Source organism: Terrapene carolina, unplaced genomic scaffold (genome assembly GCF_002925995.2).
Source record: "Terrapene carolina triunguis isolate 2854851 unplaced genomic scaffold, T_m_triunguis-2.0 Scaffold227, whole genome shotgun sequence".
In the NCBI taxonomy this organism is placed as follows: domain Eukaryota; kingdom Metazoa; phylum Chordata; order Testudines; family Emydidae; genus Terrapene; species Terrapene triunguis.
The window spans coordinates 4,572,441-4,589,008 of NW_020664578.1; the positions used below are offsets into that span (position 1 = coordinate 4,572,441).

Consider the following 16,568-nt stretch of genomic DNA (forward strand, 5'->3'; position numbering starts at 1 on the left):
CTCCGCGCTAAAGGCCAGGCCGGGAGAGGCGACCTGCAAAGAGCTCGGGGCATCTCGAACTGGCTTTCCTCCCAAGATGTTTGAGTTAAAAAGCAACCCGGAGCCTCGAAATAGTCCGCATAAAAGCCCCCGTGGGTCTCAGTTCCCCTTGGCGCCTGTCCAAGGCATGTGTCACGGACTGCGCCCTCCCATCCCCCAGCCGCGTGCGGTTTGAGAAAGAGAGGCTGGCGAGGGGGCCTGGAAAGCAAGAGGTTTGGGGCTGGCTGGTGCTGAGGGAGGCCAGCCCTAGGGGAGGCAGTTGTGGAAAGGCTCTGGCTGCACTGAAGAGCTGGTTGGATCTCGAGACAAAGCGGTCTCGCCTCACCCCAGACACGCGGCCTGGATTGCTAGCACGGGCCTCGTTTATTTCGCCCCTTTGGAGGTGGCTTTTAAAGCCCCATCCGCAATGAACAAATTCCCTTCAAACGCCACGATCCCCGTCTGCCTGATTGACAGCTGGGCTGACACGCCAGGGCCCTCCGCCGTCAAAAGCAGGAGCTGTGACGAATTGGGCGAAAGCGCCAACACTCTGTGGCTGGAGCTGTCACCTCTCGCCTCCAGCACAGAGAGGGACGAGAGCGCACACCCATCGGTTACGTTGGCAAAACTGGATCCACACCCTTTAGCTCAGGGAAAACCTCACCGCAGGGAAGTGTGTGTCAGCGGCAGACGTGCAGGCCAGGCCCCCAGCTGTTGTCCATGAGCAGTGCTATGTTGAAATCAATGGAGCTCCAGCCAATGACCGAAGCTGTAGGAGCCTGAACATTGGTGTGCTGGGTGCTGCCCAGACACAGAGTAACCGTGATCAGGGCCCCATCAGGGCCGGCTCTGGCTTTTTTGCCGCCCCAAGCAAAAAAAACAAAAACAAAAAATACCCACAACCAGGGTGCAGGGAGGCCGGAGCGGCGAACCAAACAAAAAAAACAGGGTGCAAACTTTCGGTGCCACTTACTTGGCAGCTCGCGGCTGCCTCCCCCGGCTGCGCTGGCGAGCCTCTGGGCGGGCGGCGGCTGCACTCTGGCTAGCGGGACTCCCTGCGCTGCAGACATGCCCCGGGCAGCGGAGTGCGCCCCCCGGCTAGCGGGGGGGAGGAGAGAAGGGGGGCGGCCAGGGCTTTCTTCAGCCGGGGCGCTCGCCACTCGGCCCCTCCCGCCGCGCCGCCTGCCGGGAGGGCTCCGGGCCGCTCCCGCCTGCAAGTGAATTGAAAGTCGGCGGTCGGCGGGGAGGGAAGGACGCGGGCTGCCCTGCTGGGCTTGCTGCAGACCTGGCACCGGCTGGGGCAGACGGAGTGCGCAGCCCGCTCCCAGCAGGGTGCTCCCCTCCTCCGTGGCGCGCTGAAAGTCGTCGGTGAAACAAAAGAAAAACAAACAAACAAACAAAAAACACCAGGGCGCAGGGCGGCCGGAGCAGCGAACCAAAACCAAAAATAAACAAAACAAAAAAAGGGCGTCCGTGCCACTCTACGATTGGGCGGAATGCCGCCCCTCAGAATCTGCCGTCCCAAGCATGAGCTTGCTCGGCTGGTGCCTGGAGCCGGCCCTGGGCCCCATCATGCCGGGTGCTGCCCAGACACACCTGAGAGACAGTCCCTGCAGGGTGCACAGAGGTTTTGGGGAGCCTGAGACAAAATCTGAAAGAGAGGCTCCCCACCCTTCCAAAAATATTATCCCTGGGGGGAGGCCCTGGGTGGCGGGAGAGGTCTGCCCTGCACTCGCCCAGCAGTGGTGGCTACTGTCCCACAGGGCTGGCTCCCCACTCTGGGCATTGCAACCTAGTGCATGGGGTTGCAGCACCACTCCGCTTACGGGGCCCTCTAAAATGGGAGGCCCAGGGCAAAGGGCCCCTTTTGCTCCCCGCCCCCCAGCCCCGAGTAGCTCACAGTCTAAATAGAGCAGGCAGCTAAGGGTAGAAGGGGAAACTGAGGCACAGAACACCTGCCAAGAGTCTTACAGCAGATAGCGGAATAGAACCCAGGTGTCCTGTCTCCCACGTGGCTCTCTGGTCAGTGCCTTTCCCACTGGGGTGCACTTAATCCCCTCCAGGGCAGCGCTGGGGGACACACCCCATGAGCAGGGGCACTATGCAGTGGAAGCTTGCTCTGCCGCTGTCCAAGCTGGGTAGATAAGGTGGCCTCCAGGGCTCTCAATCCGTCCCCTTTGAATTCGCACGCGCCCCGCAGTTCTCCGTCCTCTGTCCCCGAGGGCCGGCAAAGGAGCAGGGAGCTGGCAGGAGGCCTGGACCGGGGCAGGGAACTAGCCCTCCTACCCCAATCGGATCAGGCTTGAGGAAATCAGGCCTATGACCGGGCCTGTTGAAGGCGGCTGTTTTGGGATGCCGGGGGGACAGTTACGTTTCCCCGTGGGGGGCCTCACCCCCTCCCCTCTCTGCCTTTCAGAGCTGTCTGCTGGCAAAGACAACGCGATGCTCCTGGGGGACGGGATGGACAGACGTTCCCTCGCCCACGAGATTCTCAGCCAGCTGCCCCTGGCCCAGCAGGTGAGTGGTGCCACGGAGCGTGGGAGGAGGGGGGCACCATGGGCATCCCTGCCCTGGGCATCGTGGGGCATGGGTGGAAGGGTGTTTCGGGGGGTCTCTGTAGGCATCATGGGTATTTTAAGGATGGTCTTGGGCACCATGGTGAGCGTTTCACCCTAGCAAGTGGGGGGTGGAGATTTGGGGATCACCCTGGGCACTGTGAGGGGGTGATTTGGGGGCACTCACAGCACCACAGTGGATGATTTGGGTTTCCATTGGGTTAACCCCAGTGATAGCCAGCAGCATGGAGTCCCACAGGTATGCCCCACTAATATCAAGTCGCAGGGAGTCCCACAGGTTACCTTCCATAATGGCAGAAGTCCCACAAGTTAATCCTAGTAATACCCAATGACAGTGAGTTCCACAGGTTAAATCATTTCCAGTAGCAGTGAATTCCATGAGTTAACTCTCATAATAATATCTAGTGGCAGGGAGTCCCACAGGTTATCCTCAGTAATATCCCACTGCAGTGAGTCCCACAGATTAACCCCAGTACTATCCAATGGCAGTGGGTCCCACAGGTTAAACTGAGTAATATCCAGTCGCAGGGAGTCCCATGAATTAACTTCAATAATAACCTGGGGCAGAGAGGCCCTACAAGCTAATCATGTTAATATCTAGCAGCAGTGAATCCCCTGGGTTAACCCCACCGATATCCCGTGACAGGGAGTCCCACAGGCTCACCTCAACAATGTCACACAGCAGCAAGTTCCATATATGAGTTTCAATAACAACTACCCGCTTAACCGTCTCTACTCTTGCCATAGACAGCAGCCTGGGGGACGCTGGGCACCATCAAACCCTATCTGGGCTTCGACGCGGAGAGCGACGTACAGCACCTGGTAGAGGCCATCGCGGGCAATGGTAACACGATCCCACCATGGAGGCGTGCGGGGAGGGGATCCCGGCAGCCAGTTGAATATTCACACCCAGTTTTCCTGCCCCCTTGCTACAGGCGCTGACCATGGGGCCATCCTGGATGTGCTGACCAATCGGACCAGCGCCCAGAGGCAGCACATCACCAAGGGGTTCCAGGCCCTCACCAAGCAGGTGATGGGAAGGGCCCCGGGGGGCGCTGGGCTGGGCTCTCAGCAGCAGTGATGGTGTCCGCTTGGGGCCGGTCTCAGGCACTGGAGTCTGTCTGCCCTGCAGAGACATGCCCTAGTGCACAAGGTGGGGCCATGTGCCGGGCATTTGGCAATGCACCAGCCGTGCGGAAGACACAGCAGCCGCTCAGCGGGCTCCTTTCTGTGTCCCCATGCTCCTTTGGGTTCAACCCCCACCCCGTCATATTAATAACCCAACACATCCTGGTTGCCTCTACGCTGCACAACGAGCCATTGCGATCCTCAGTGCAACTGCTCTGATCCTCCTATAGCCATAGCCCAGGCCCCAGCACTTGCGCCAACGGAGAATCTCCATTAGCTGTGGGCAGTATAGGGCTTATGACACATTACCAAATCTCTCCACTAGGGGGCAGCGGTGCACCCAGAGACACCGGCCACCTCAATGCAACCCTTTTCCTTTCTCTAGAGGCTTCCATCTGAAACTCTGTGCAAGTAATATTTATTAACCCTTGTAGCTCCGCTGTATGGGAGCCCTTACTCTCTTCACTTAACAAATGAGGAAACTGAGGCTGTGCTGAGGTTACCCAGCGAGTCAGTGGCAGAACCGTGAATACAGCCCAGGAATCCTGACCTGCTGTCTCTTGCTGTACCCCCTGGACCACACACCCTCCCAGAACCCAGGAGTCCTGGCTAGTTTCATGCTCCAACTGCTAGACCAGCCCACTTGGGGTGACCATTCGCAGGGCCCTGAGGAAGGGAACAGCCAGGGGGACCCCCAAATGCATGAAGCCTCCTGTCTCAGGGGAGTTGGGGCCTGGAGCTAGGCTGCTGCTTGGCCTCAGCTCTGACCCTTCCGGGGCTCTCTTCCAGGACCTGCTGAAATCCATGGAAGTGGCTCTGTCTGGGAACCTGGAGCAGGTCATCATGGGGCTGCTGAAGCCGCCGGCTCAGTACGATGCTCACGAGCTGAGGGCGGCCATGCAGGTACGGCCTGGGGACGCAGCTCCCCCTTGGGAGGCCTGTGGGGTGCACGTGGCCCTGCTCCCGATTCTGTGCCTGGTCGCGTCCAGCAGCGAGGGGCCCGCCAGAGAGATTATAAACACAGGTGGAAAATACCCAGAGGAGATTCGACAAATTCATCCGGTCAGTGGGAGGGGTCCGAGGAGCAGGAAGAGTTGGGGAGGGGGCAGTGAGTGAGGGGCTTGCAAAGGGGATATAGCAGCAGAAAAGCTCAAGGGGGTTTTGGACTGGCCAAGTCAAGGCGCTGGGATGTGATATTATCATATATGATGTGTAGAGGCCCCATGGCGCCGGGCGCTGCATAGACACAAAGGGAGACAGTCCCTGCCCCAAACAGCTCACAGTCAGAACAGACCAGACGAAGAGTTGGAGGGGAAACTGAGGCACTGCGAGCGGAAAGGACTTGCTCAAGCTCACCCAGCTGGTCCGTGGGCATAGAACCCAGGTATCCTGCCGCTCTGGGGTGACACCTTGGAGGGAGGTCTGAGAAGAGCAGCACAGACAAGGAGGGTGGCAGGAGCTGTACGGAGAGGTTAGAAGGGGGACATGATAACAGGCAGCAAATGCCGTCCCCGTCCCGAGGGCTAGCTTGCCACAAAGCAGCGTCACTGCCCACAGGGCCGCCCATCCCTGCTCCTGGCTTAGTGCTTCCCCTTCGGGCTGGCTCTATCCGCCCCCTATTCCAGTGCAGCCAGCAGCGGGCTCGTCCTCATCCCTTAGCCGTGCCAGCCACTCCTGTGCCAGCCACTCCTGTACCCGCTCTGTGCCCTTTGCTTTCACAGGGCATAGGCACTGACGAAGATGCTTTGACTGAAATTCTCTCCACTCGATCCAACCAGCAGCTCAGAGAAAGCCTGGCCTTTTACCAGCAAGGTAAAAGTGGGGGCGGGGAAGGCCAGGGGCTGTGAGGGGAGCCCCAGGTTAGCGCTGTCTGAGCTCGGGAGAAAGGGCCCTGTTACTCTGAGGATATTTGGAACCGTGTGTCTCTAGAGCCGGCTGGATTCTTTTTCGTGGGAAATTTCAATGAAAATGGCGGGAGGGGGAGGGAAATCATTTTGTCATCTATCAGCCAGGCTCCTTGCTTGGACTACATCTCCCATGATGGACCGTGCTCTCCCCTTTTGGTGGGGAAGGTGGTGCATCATGGGAATCACTGGCCATGATGCATCATGGGAAATGTAGTCCAGCCAGGGAGCCTAGCCCAAGAGAGGAACATGGGGAGCATGAGGCACCTGGACTACAACTCCCGCGAGGCACTGCAATAGCATTTCCTAATTGAAAGAGTTCAGTTTTGGGGCATTCTGCTTTTCAATGAAAAATGAAACGTTTCTGTGGGGGAGCAGATATGTCTTGTGATTATTATTTTTTTTTTAGTCAACCCCCCAATTTTCTGTCAAAAAACAGTTTCAATGAAAAATTTTGGACCAGTCCTATGTGGTAGCACATTAAGGTAGCTTTGTGTCCCGCCACCCCAACGCTAGAGTATATATACAGGCTTCTGTGGCTAGCCTACCAGGGGTGCTCCTTTCACTCAAGCAGAAGAGGTTGCTGCTTTTAGATCCAGAGGTCTCTTAGTTTGATCCCTGCCTATATTCTAGCTGGCGGCGGTGTTACCCATGCAAGCCACTGAGCTGAATTCCCCTTTAACCAGGGTGGTTTCTCTGTCTCCAGATTTTAAAGCAGACCCTGAAAAGGACATAGCCTCGGAAACCAGCGGTTGGTTCAAGGAAATTCTCCTGGCGCTAGCAAAGGTACGACTTTGCCTGGTTCCTTTTCCGCAGGACCTGAATGGGCACGTACACTGGGGACCACGGTTCAGCCACAGGAACCAGCAAAGCAAGGGGCGGGGGGCCTGAGCCCTCACCCATCTACTTTATCATCTCCAACACTCCCTTCCCTCAGTATCTGTGGGCATCGTGGGACATACAGCTACTGGCAAACAGACAAGCTTCCACCCAGCTTGAGACCCAGCTTTGTTTCTGTTATTTACCAGACAGCCACTCTCTGCCTCCTCCACACCGCCCACCCAAGGGTCCTCTAGTGGCTGAATACTGTAACTGCGAGCGGACATACCGTTAGGCAGGTTGTGGGGCGAGGGACGCCAGCTCTGACCATGTCACAAATCCGTCTCTCTGGCCTTCTACCCTGCAGGGGAAGCGCGAGCACTACACCGGGATCATCGACTATGCCCTGATACAGCAGGATGCCGAGGTGAGCCTGGGGATGTGCCCGAGGTGGGGGGGTGAGTTGTTGAAATCCTACTGCTGGACTGATTCCCTGCCTCAGGGGGTCCCCATGGATCCTGCTCAGTTACCCTAGAGAGCTGCCTTGGGGCGGGGTTGCTTTTAGACCAAAGGAGGCCAAGGAGCCCTCCAGTGGCAGCCGTCAGTACTGCACCTTGCTGTACACCAGCCACATGCCGCCGGTGTGACACGATCGGCGCCAATGGGCGGCTGTCCCTGCCCGTTGCACCTGTTCGTCCCAGTGCTGCTGGATCACATGCCCCCTGCGTGCCTCAGGTCCGAGCTTCCCCAGCGAAGCCAAGCTTTGCTCAGGGCTGCCTGGTTATGGCTCTGGAATAGGTGCCCCCGGTCCCATCTTGCTGCATCCCAGAACACAGTGGGGTTAATTCCAGGCTAATGGGGAAGCCCCCTGGGTTGGGGGGGGAGCCACTTCTCGCAGCACCCGCAGCCCGTCACCGCTCTCCTCCTCCTTCCAGGCTCTTGCAGACCCAGGAGCCAGGGGCGAGGGGGCCGGTGAGAGGACGTGGATAAGCATCTTCACGCAGCGAAGCCCTGAGCATCTCAGCAGAGGCAAGGCCCGGACGCCCTGCTGCAGGGAGCCCCTGGCATCGCACACAGCTGGGAGCTGGCACAGGGAGTCGGGGCCCTTCTCTCTGTGTGTCCATGTGGCCCGACTCAGGGGTACCCCTGAAAATTGAATCATAGAATATCAGGGTTGGAAGGGACCTCAGGAGGTATCTAGTCCAACCCCCTGCTCAAAGCAGGACCAATCCCCAACTAAATCAATGGACTCCTGGAAGCAGGGTGCGGCTGGGCAGGGCCCTGGGGGGAAGCCCTACAGGAGCCAGCCCCATGGCAGCAGAGGAGAAGCGGCAGTGGCCACCTCACTGTCCACTCAGGTGTGGACCTGTGGCCCCCCGGTCATGACAAGGGTGCTGGTCGGGCCAAGTCTGAGTGAGCGGTGTCATGACTGATGCATGGGGTCCGAGTGCTGCTTAGGTCTGACCCATGGTCAATGGGGTGGCCAGCACTGCACCTCCTTACCACTGCCGTGGGGCCGGCTCCTGTACCACGGCTCCCCACTGGGGGGCTGCCCAGCCTCCATTGGCCCATGTCCCCTCTGCTCTGCCCTCAGGACTCGCTCAGCAACAGCCTGGAGACCTGCTACAAGCAAGGGACGCTGCAGTGGGTACCTGCCCGGGGGAGCCAGCCAGGACGGGGGTGGCAGGCGCATACCATGTGAAAAATGTCTGGAGGCGTCCTGGCCCCAGGGTAGATGTGGTCATGCCAGCAGCGCCGTATTTTACCCATGTCACTCGTTTTGCTCGGCAGGGCGAAGCCCTACCCGTAAGAGCGCAGTGTGGCTGGTACACGCAGTGTCTCCCTGCCCCAGGAGCGCTTTGCTGGTACAGAGTCCCGGGCCGGCCCCCCGGCAAAGCGCGCCGCGTGCAGGCCAGGACTAACTCTCCCCTTTCGAACTCCGGTAGTGTTCGCTCAGTACCAGAAATCCCACGGGCTGGAGGTGGAGGAGACCATCTTCAAGCGCTTCCGGGGAGATGGCCAGGTGGCCATGCTGGCCTTGGGTAAGCACTAAACCAGGCTGAGGCTGGGTTCCCTGAACCTGAGAGCGCCATCAGCCTAGTGCGGTCCAGAGAGGCAGGATGGCCCAGGGGTTAGTGTGCCAGCTGGGGACTGGTGCTCTGCTAGAGACTCCCAGGGTGACCTTGGGCCAGTCGCTCTGTGCCTCAGTTTCCCATGGGGACCATGGCATTTACCTGCCTCACAGCGGGTTGGGAGGATCGATCCGCTACAGCCTGGGAGGTGCTCAGGGATGGCGGCCGGAGAGGTAGAAGAGAACATTTAGTGGGAGTCACTATTGCAGATTCCCTGTTTTCTGATGGCGTCACTCGCCGGGTGCGGGCCCCATTTGTAAAATGCTAATCCCTGGCGAATGGGCGGGGTATGCACGGTATAGACATGAGTAGTGGGTGGTGGGCGTGGCTATGCGGCCACCAGAAGAAGGGGGCATAGATGGTTATAAGAACCTTGTTTGAGTCCGTCTATAACACTCAATTGATTCACGTAGGTTATACATTCTGTGGGATAGGGACTGGTTTTGTACAGCCCCTAGCGTAATGGGAGCCTGGGCCAAGCTACTCATTTATTTACTAACCCGTTATAAACAGACCCTGCAGCGTCAAGCATGAGAGCCAGGCTTTGGGCTCCATTCGAGGCCCAGAAGAACACGAGCATGCGCGTGGCAGTGGGCACAAAGGGTTCTGGGCTCGATAGGTGACTTGGGGCTGGCGCCGAGCTGCCTGGCCTTGAGGGACAAGATGGACGATCGCTGCCCCGGGGCACCGGGACAAATGCCACCTGCTTGCTAAGGAGCACTGCCGTCTGCTGGCTCCTCCATGTCAGCGCAGTTCCTAGCGGGCCGACGCTCGCCTCGCAGATGCCAGCTGCAGTGTTGTCTCCAGCGAGCCCCCCCCGGGCTGGCAGCCCCCGCTGAGTGGCTGAGCACTGAAGGGGTCATGGGGGATGAAGCACGCTGGGAACGGGGCAGTGTGGCGCTGGCTGTGCCTCCTGCTAGCCCTGCACTTGGGGGGGACGCGGGGGGAGAACAGAGGACATCAGTACTAAACCCAGTCGTGGGTCTGTATCAGTTCTGTGGTCCCTTAGGATGTGACAAGTGACACCATGGTGCAAGGCAACAGCAGCGAACCCCGGGGCAGAGAATCCTACTCTAACAACCCCCACCCCGTCATGTCAACTATGGGAGAATCCCCAGGCGCTGTGTACAGTACAGGGCTTATGACACCCAGTGGGGCAGTTCTGATTCCACCCAGCAAAGGGCAGCGGTGCCCCCTGCACGCCAGCCAGCCTGTGCCATGGTTTGAACCCTGAGCCCCTCTCTCATTTCAGCCTCGGTGTGCAGGAACACCCCGCGCTACTTCGCCGAGAAGCTGCACAACGCCATGAAGGTGAGTCGCCTTCAACCCGCGCTGGTGCATTGGCAGCGTATGGGCCCAGCCTCCTTTTGGGGGAGCCCGGCAGTGATGTTCAGGCTGCAGGGGGTTCTCTGAATGTCACAAGGGTCAGGCAGGGTCTTTAGCCAGCGGGAAGGGTGCCGATGCTGCATTAGATCAGTCTGCTGGCCGGGGGCAGATACTGGGCTGTATGGACTAACAGGGATACGGTGACCCCTACCTCCGGAACTTGGGGTTCCACTTCCCATCTATTAGCGGCTGGAATTTCTCCATCTCCCAGCCTGAGCATGCACCTCCCCTTCCCCCCCAGGGCCCTGGCACCGATGACAAAGTCCTGATCCGCATCCTGATCTCCCGCAGTGAAACGGACCTGCTGAGCATCCGCTCTGAGTTCAAGAAGTGCCATGGGAAGTCTCTGTACTCCTGTCTCCAGGTCAGCACGCTGCGCCCCCGGGGGCGGAGACAGACCCAACAACAGCATGCCCTAGAACTCGGGGGCATAGAGCCGTTAGACCAAGCCCCCCACCCCCGTGGTCCTGACTCCAGATTCCCTGCTCTACCCACTAGACCCCACTTCCCTCCCAGCACCAGGACGAGAACCCAGGAGGCCTGGCTCCCAGCCCCTTGCTGAGTGAGAGCAAGACCGGAGCCTGCTCCTTGGAGTCAGGCCTAGAATCCAGACCCTCCACCACCAACTTTCCTGTTCTAACCACTAGACCGCGCTGCTTTCTTCCAGCGCTTGCTGTCAAGGTTTAGGCTGGAGAGGAGGAGGAAATGTCTCATTGCTCTCTCCTTTCCTTGCTCCAGGTGGAGACGAGAGGCGATTACCAGGCAGCGCTGCTAGCCTTGTGCAGGGCGGAAGACCTGTAGGGCGGCTGCCAGCTTCGGAGAAACCCGCTCAGCCCATTGGCCTGCAGAAAATGGTGGGGAGCGGTGCGCCAGGGAGGGTGGGAAGCATGAGTCCGCCCCGTGGCATCGGGTTCATTCCTCTGCCGTTTTATCACGGAAACGGCCACGAGCCGCACTCAGCAGGGTGCATCTACGCTGCAGCTGGGGTATGTGATCGCATACCCGAGCCTTGACTAACAAGAGCAGGGATGGGTGGCTGCCCGGGCAAGCCCTGCCCTCCCAGGACCCTGGATACTTAATGAGTGGCCTCCGCCCATGCAGTGCTTCAATAGGTGCGGGCATCACTGCTGCTGTTACTGGAGTGAGCTGGCTAGATCCCCTCTGCATGCTCTGCAGTCACACCTCCCCATGGCAGGGTAGACCATTTTTAAATCAAGGCTGGAGGTTTTGCTAAAAGCTCTACCCTAGGAATTGTTTTGGGGCACGGCTCTGGCCTGCACTATCCGGGAGGTTAGCCTAGATGATCACAATGATCCCTTCTGGCCTTGGACTCTAGGAATACCAGGACCTGCAGCCGGCCTGGGGCTGAGAAATCAGCAGTGCTGCCAATTCTTGTGATGTTCTTCAAGTCCCAGCTCCAGGAGTCATGTGATTCTGGGGGAACGTTGGCTTGCATTTTCAAAACAGGCTTTGTCCACATGGGAAAGTTTTCCAGTATCACCTAAAAATGTGATTTTTTTTAAAACTGATATAGTTATACTGGTATAACCTCCTCCATGGACACGCCTATCCTGGTGCAAGAGGGCCACTTAGCAATGTCACTTGGGAAGGGGTTTAAGTGAAATCCACCATCCCCCATCCTACTGAAATAAGAGGGGCCACACCCAGGGTTACCCCAGTATTTCTCTCTCTAATTATAATACCAAGCTCTGCTATTGCAGAACGCAAAGTGCTTTCTAACAGAGGGCAGTGTTCCCATCCCCATTTTACAGATGGGGCAACTGAGGCACAGAGCAGGCAGTGACTTGCCCAAGGTCACCCAGCAGGCCAGCGCTCCAGCTGCTAAAACACTGCTGTGTAGACACGCTCTCAATTTTTAGCCCTTGGGCTTGAGAATGTGACCCGAGGGAAACCCTCAAAGTTCAGAAACCCGGGCCTGGGGAACAGGGCGCCAGACTCCACATTTATTATTTTTGAACAAGCTCATGATTGTTTAGCCAAGCTTGTGATCGTTGCAGGCCTGATACCTGGTGTTCGATCCCTTGACTTTGGCAACAGAGAGTCAGGAAAATTGAACCTCTCTCTGGCCTGGCCACTATTAAAATTTCTACCTTCATAACTGTCAATCAGGTGATTTTGTTTTAACCAGTCTAGTCAGCCCAGTGGGTCAAATCATACCGTGTATACCAGTGTAAAAGCACCTTATACTGGTATGGCTGATTCCCTCTTCACATATAGGACTAGCTATGCTGGCATAATGCACCTCTCTCCTCATATAACTGCATCCCCACTAGGGCCAGGCCTACCCTATAGATCAGTGGCTTTCCAGACGACTGCACCCCTTTCAGGAGTCTGATTTGTCTTGTGTACCCCCAAGTTTCACCCCAGTTTTGCTTACAAAATCAGACATAAAAATACAGGCGTGTCACAGCCACACCATTACTGACCAATTGCTGACTTTCTCCTTTTGACCAGATCATTCTATCAAATGCATCGACTGGAATAGAAATATTGTACTTACATTTCAGTGAGAGCCTTGTGTGAAGTCAGAGCCTCAGGCAGCGGGGCCCCCTGTGATGCGGGGCCCCGGGCAATTACCCTGCTTGCCACCCGCTAATGCTGGCCCTGCACTTGCGATCCACCTAAACCCATCCCGTGACCCTCCTAGGGGCTGCAACCCCCAGGCTGAGAAAGGCTGAGGAGGGGAGGGATAGCTCAGTGGTTTGAGCATTGGCCTGCTCAACCCAGCGTTGTGAGTTCAAGCCGTAAGGGGGCCATTTAGGGAAGTTGGGGATTGGTCCTGCTTTGAGCAGGGGGTTGGACTAGATGACCTCCTGAGGTCCCTACCAACCCTGATCTTCTATGAAACATGAATCTAGATGAGTTGAGTACCCCCTGGAAGTCCTCTGCTATAGACTTCTGCCAGCTGAGAGCTGCCCCTTTAAGGCCAGGGCTACCCTGACCTCAGCTGGTATAGCTATGGTGGGCAGCAGCGTGATCCCCCAAGCTACAGAGCTGTACCCCCACCCTATACACAGTTCTACCAGCGTTGCTCATTTCACTGGGCGGGGCTGGCGCAAGCTAGACCGGTAAAAGTGCGGTTTTGCCAGTGTAAACGTGCTTTGCTGGTCTATCACTGTAGCGTAGGACCAAGCAGGGCCCTGGCTGCAGGGTGGGGTTTGCTGCTTTAATTATACCAGGCCATAGTTCAAAGTGGTACAACTTTCTAGCAGAGCCACATGTGCACATCTGGCCCCGCTCGCAGTGGGGTGGACTCAGAGCACCTAGGAGGCAGGGTGGTGTTGTTATCCCCCTTGCATGGATGGGGAGCCGGCACCCAGAAAAGCTACGTGATTGGCCCAAGGGCATGCGGGGGGGCTGAGGGTTCTGGTAGGACTGAACGCTGCTAGAATCGAGCGCTCGCCCTGTTCGTTTCCTGGAAAGAAGCCGATGGGAGGCCCTGCAGCTCTGCTGAACCGAATCACTCCGCCAAAGTGAAACAAGCGTCATTAAAAAAAATAAATGATGAAACCCTTGGTTATGGAAAGAATGAAGCAGCCGTCCCCTTTAATTTTCTCAGCCCAGAGGTGGCCTGATGCAGGGAGACCAAGGAGCCAGTGGCAGAGTCAGCATCCTGACTCCCAGGCCTTCTCCACACCCCACGCCCCTCCCCAGAGTTGGAAATGCAACCCAGGCGTCCTGCCTCCCAGGGGTCAGTTGCTCAGTGACACCTGAAACGGTTCACTGTTGCTGTAGCACCACGTATCGTTTTTAGGCAGGTCCTACATAAACAGCGACTTTTTAAATGCACCTTTTGCTGCCAATGGAGACTAGCAAGAGAAGATGAACAGCGGCTCCCGCAGGGTGACTGACAGGCTGGCAAAGGGGGCCTCGGAAAAGCTAGAAGAACTAAACACAAATTGGATTCCTGGCTCATTTGCTCATACCAAGGCGCTGTCCGTTTCCCACACCGGTGCTGTGCTGGGCCTGGCTGAGGTTAGGACTGAGGGAGGTTATGCTACTGAGGTGCAGCGTCTTGGGCTGCTAGACTGGAACAAACTGAATGAAGGCTGGTCTACACTCAAAAGTTAATTCAGATTAAGGTAGGGCATGAATTTACATTGCAGTAGCTATTCCCAAATAGAGACAAGGATTCTGGCAGAAGAGTGCCTTATTTCCTGTTTATCTTAATCCAGATTAAACTACAGCAGAACAAATTCCCTCAATCCAGACTCAGTGTCCACACAGGATGCTAATCAGGTATAGCTATTCCAGAGTAACTCCCAGTCCCGTGGACAAACCCAGACACCAAAACTGGAGAGTGGATAGGGAAGGGGGGGGATGGGTTTAGTCCTGACACAGAACACGCTCTTCTGCCAGTGACCTGCAGGAAGGGAGTTTGTCGAGTCTCAGTCATCTCCAAAGGTGGCCACATCCCCCAAAGACACTGCAGGCAGCCCGTTCTGGAGGCCCCAACAGATGGAAGGAAAAGGCTGCTGGGCTCGAGACGTGCTTTGGTCATGGGTGAGACACCAGGGACTTTCATTTATTCTCTGTTGCCACCAAAACAACAAAAACCCCCAACAGTCTTCACAGTTTATGTAGGACCTACCTAAAAGCACTATGCCTGGCTTGCAGAGGAGCAACTCCCACTGGATTTTAATTGGAATTTGAGGGGGGGTTTGTGTTCTTTGCAAGGGGCAGAATGCCCCCCCACCCCACCCATGCTGGATGGACAAACAGATGGACATCCCCCCTCCCCCCTCGGGGGAGAGACAAACACCTAGCAGACTGGAGCCCGAGGGCTGGATTGGACAGACAAGCCCTGGAGACTGACATACAGAAAGTCATCACGCCAGTCCTAGGGAAACAGACACACCCCATGAGCAGCCTAGGAACAAGCCCGCAGCCCTAGACACACCCCGTCCCCCAAACCATTACACCAGCACCCTAGGGAAAGACACTTTTATTTCCAAACGTCTAAGGCAGTGTTACAAATAACGGAGAGTAGAAAAGAAAGAGTAAAACTCGTCGAGCCCGAGAGTGTCAGAGCTTGGGGACAGAGCCCAGCCCCCTGTCAACGGGAGTGCCCAGGCGCCTACCGCAGAAGGGTCGTTCGTATCCTCAAGGTTTGATCCTGATCCCATTCAATCCGCGGGGTGGAGGTGGGGGACGTCACAGGATGAGGAGCGGGGCAGGGTTAACCAACATGTGGTAGCCACCCTGATCCGTTTTCCTAAACATGCCCCTCCCCACTGCAGCTTTTCTGGGGAGGAGGCTGTCTAGACGAGGGATCGGGCAGAACCAGAAAAGGACGGGAACAAGAGATGCTTTTTGTGGGATATTGGACATTTTTGTGGGCTCGGCCACCGCTGACCTGGAATGGCCACAAGCATCTCGGTCAATTCTCCTCCTCCCTGGTAGGCGCTGGGATCCAGTGTGCAGTCACCCGAGAGACGGGGTAACCGCGCTCTCCCCCACTCGAGCTGCAAGTCCTGTTGGCTGCTGCTAGACCAGGAGTGTCCTGCATCACTCAGCAACTTGCAAAGCTCCGAGTGCCTCCCCCAACCCAGCTAGGTGGCTGCTGATGCCAACGAGGTTCGGCCCAGGCAGTGACCCACCATCCTTCCTCGGGCTGTGTTCCACAGAGCCTGGTTTAACCCATCCCTGCTGGAGGGAGGACGCTGCCATGGCGGAGAGGGCTAAGGGAAAGCTTCGTCCTAGCAGGGAATTTACATCCAAACCCGCCCCCTGGCTCCTAGGCTCTGAGCGCTTTACTCTGTAATTATTTCAATGCACCCTGAAAATGCGCTTCCTGCAGCTCGGATCGCGTCACTGGGCTGGACAGAGAGTTCTGACCCGACAGATCCCCTCCCGGATCCACTCGCTCCTCAGCCAACGCTGCCTTAGTTAATTAGAGCCGACGGCCTTGCCCGCCGAATTCCCAGCGGCACCGCTGAGTGCAGGATCGGGCCCGCCCAAGGGGAGACTAGATGGGATCGGCTCCTACACAGGAGCAGTGAGGGGGAGGGGCGGAAAAATGTGCTTGTTCAGATTCTGCGCTCGCCCTGCCATGAGAATCGAAACAAGGAGGCAGCAACTCATGGGCTAGCACCCTGGGGACCTTCTGCATCCTCCTGTCTGCGTCAAGGCCGGGCAGAGCATTCCTTGCACCTGCAGCAGGAGAGGGACACACGGGTGTCCCTCCACCTTTGTAAGTGCTCCCCGTCCCAGAGATCCTGCACTGAATTCACGAGAGGCACCGGGCAGCTGCCTGGCACGCTCGGTGGGTTAGCTGCCCCCGCCCGAGGGAGGCTGGCAGCTGCCGCTTCGTCCCTGTTAAATAAGCCTCTGTGTTTTCACAGCATCACAGCTGCTTCTATCTGTGGAGTCCAAAGCATCTGAGGAAGGAGTGGGTGCACCGGTACCATCACCCCCTTTTCTCCCCTCCGCCCCCCCCCCCCCCCGATTGAGAAATGGAGGAACGGGGGAGGGGGGGGGGGGGGGAAGCAACTTGCTCCAGCATCCCACAGCAAGTCAGGGTGAGAGCTGGGAATGGAACCCAGGAGTCCTGGCTCCCAGCCCCACCCTGCTCTAAGCACTGA

General features: G+C 57.4%; 1 protein-coding gene across 1 annotated transcript; it reads left to right on the plus strand.

Moving 5' to 3' along the window:
* The first annotated feature begins 445 nt into the window (after positions 1-445).
* Positions 446-10,764, plus strand: ANXA9 (annexin A9). Its single transcript, XM_024212750.1, has 8 exons — positions 446-710; positions 2,435-2,535; positions 3,342-3,438; positions 3,530-3,624; positions 4,512-4,625; positions 5,444-5,513; positions 10,227-10,327; positions 10,702-10,764. The coding sequence occupies exons 1-8, from the start codon at positions 446-448 to the stop codon at positions 10,762-10,764; spliced, it is 906 nt and encodes a 301-aa protein (XP_024068518.1).
* Positions 10,765-16,568: the final 5,804 nt, after the last annotated feature.

Excerpts from the sequence above, each read along its gene's own strand:
- ANXA9 (XM_024212750.1), top strand. The coding sequence starts at position 446 with ATGAACAAATTCCCTTCAAACGCCACGATCCCCGTCTGCCTGATTGAC. Across the intron at positions 2,536-3,341 it reads AGCTGCCCCTGGCCCAGCAG|ACAGCAGCCTGGGGGACGCT; the intron begins GTGAGTGGTGCC and ends CTCTTGCCATAG. Across the intron at positions 3,439-3,529 it reads AGAGGCCATCGCGGGCAATG|GCGCTGACCATGGGGCCATC; the intron begins GTAACACGATCC and ends CCCTTGCTACAG.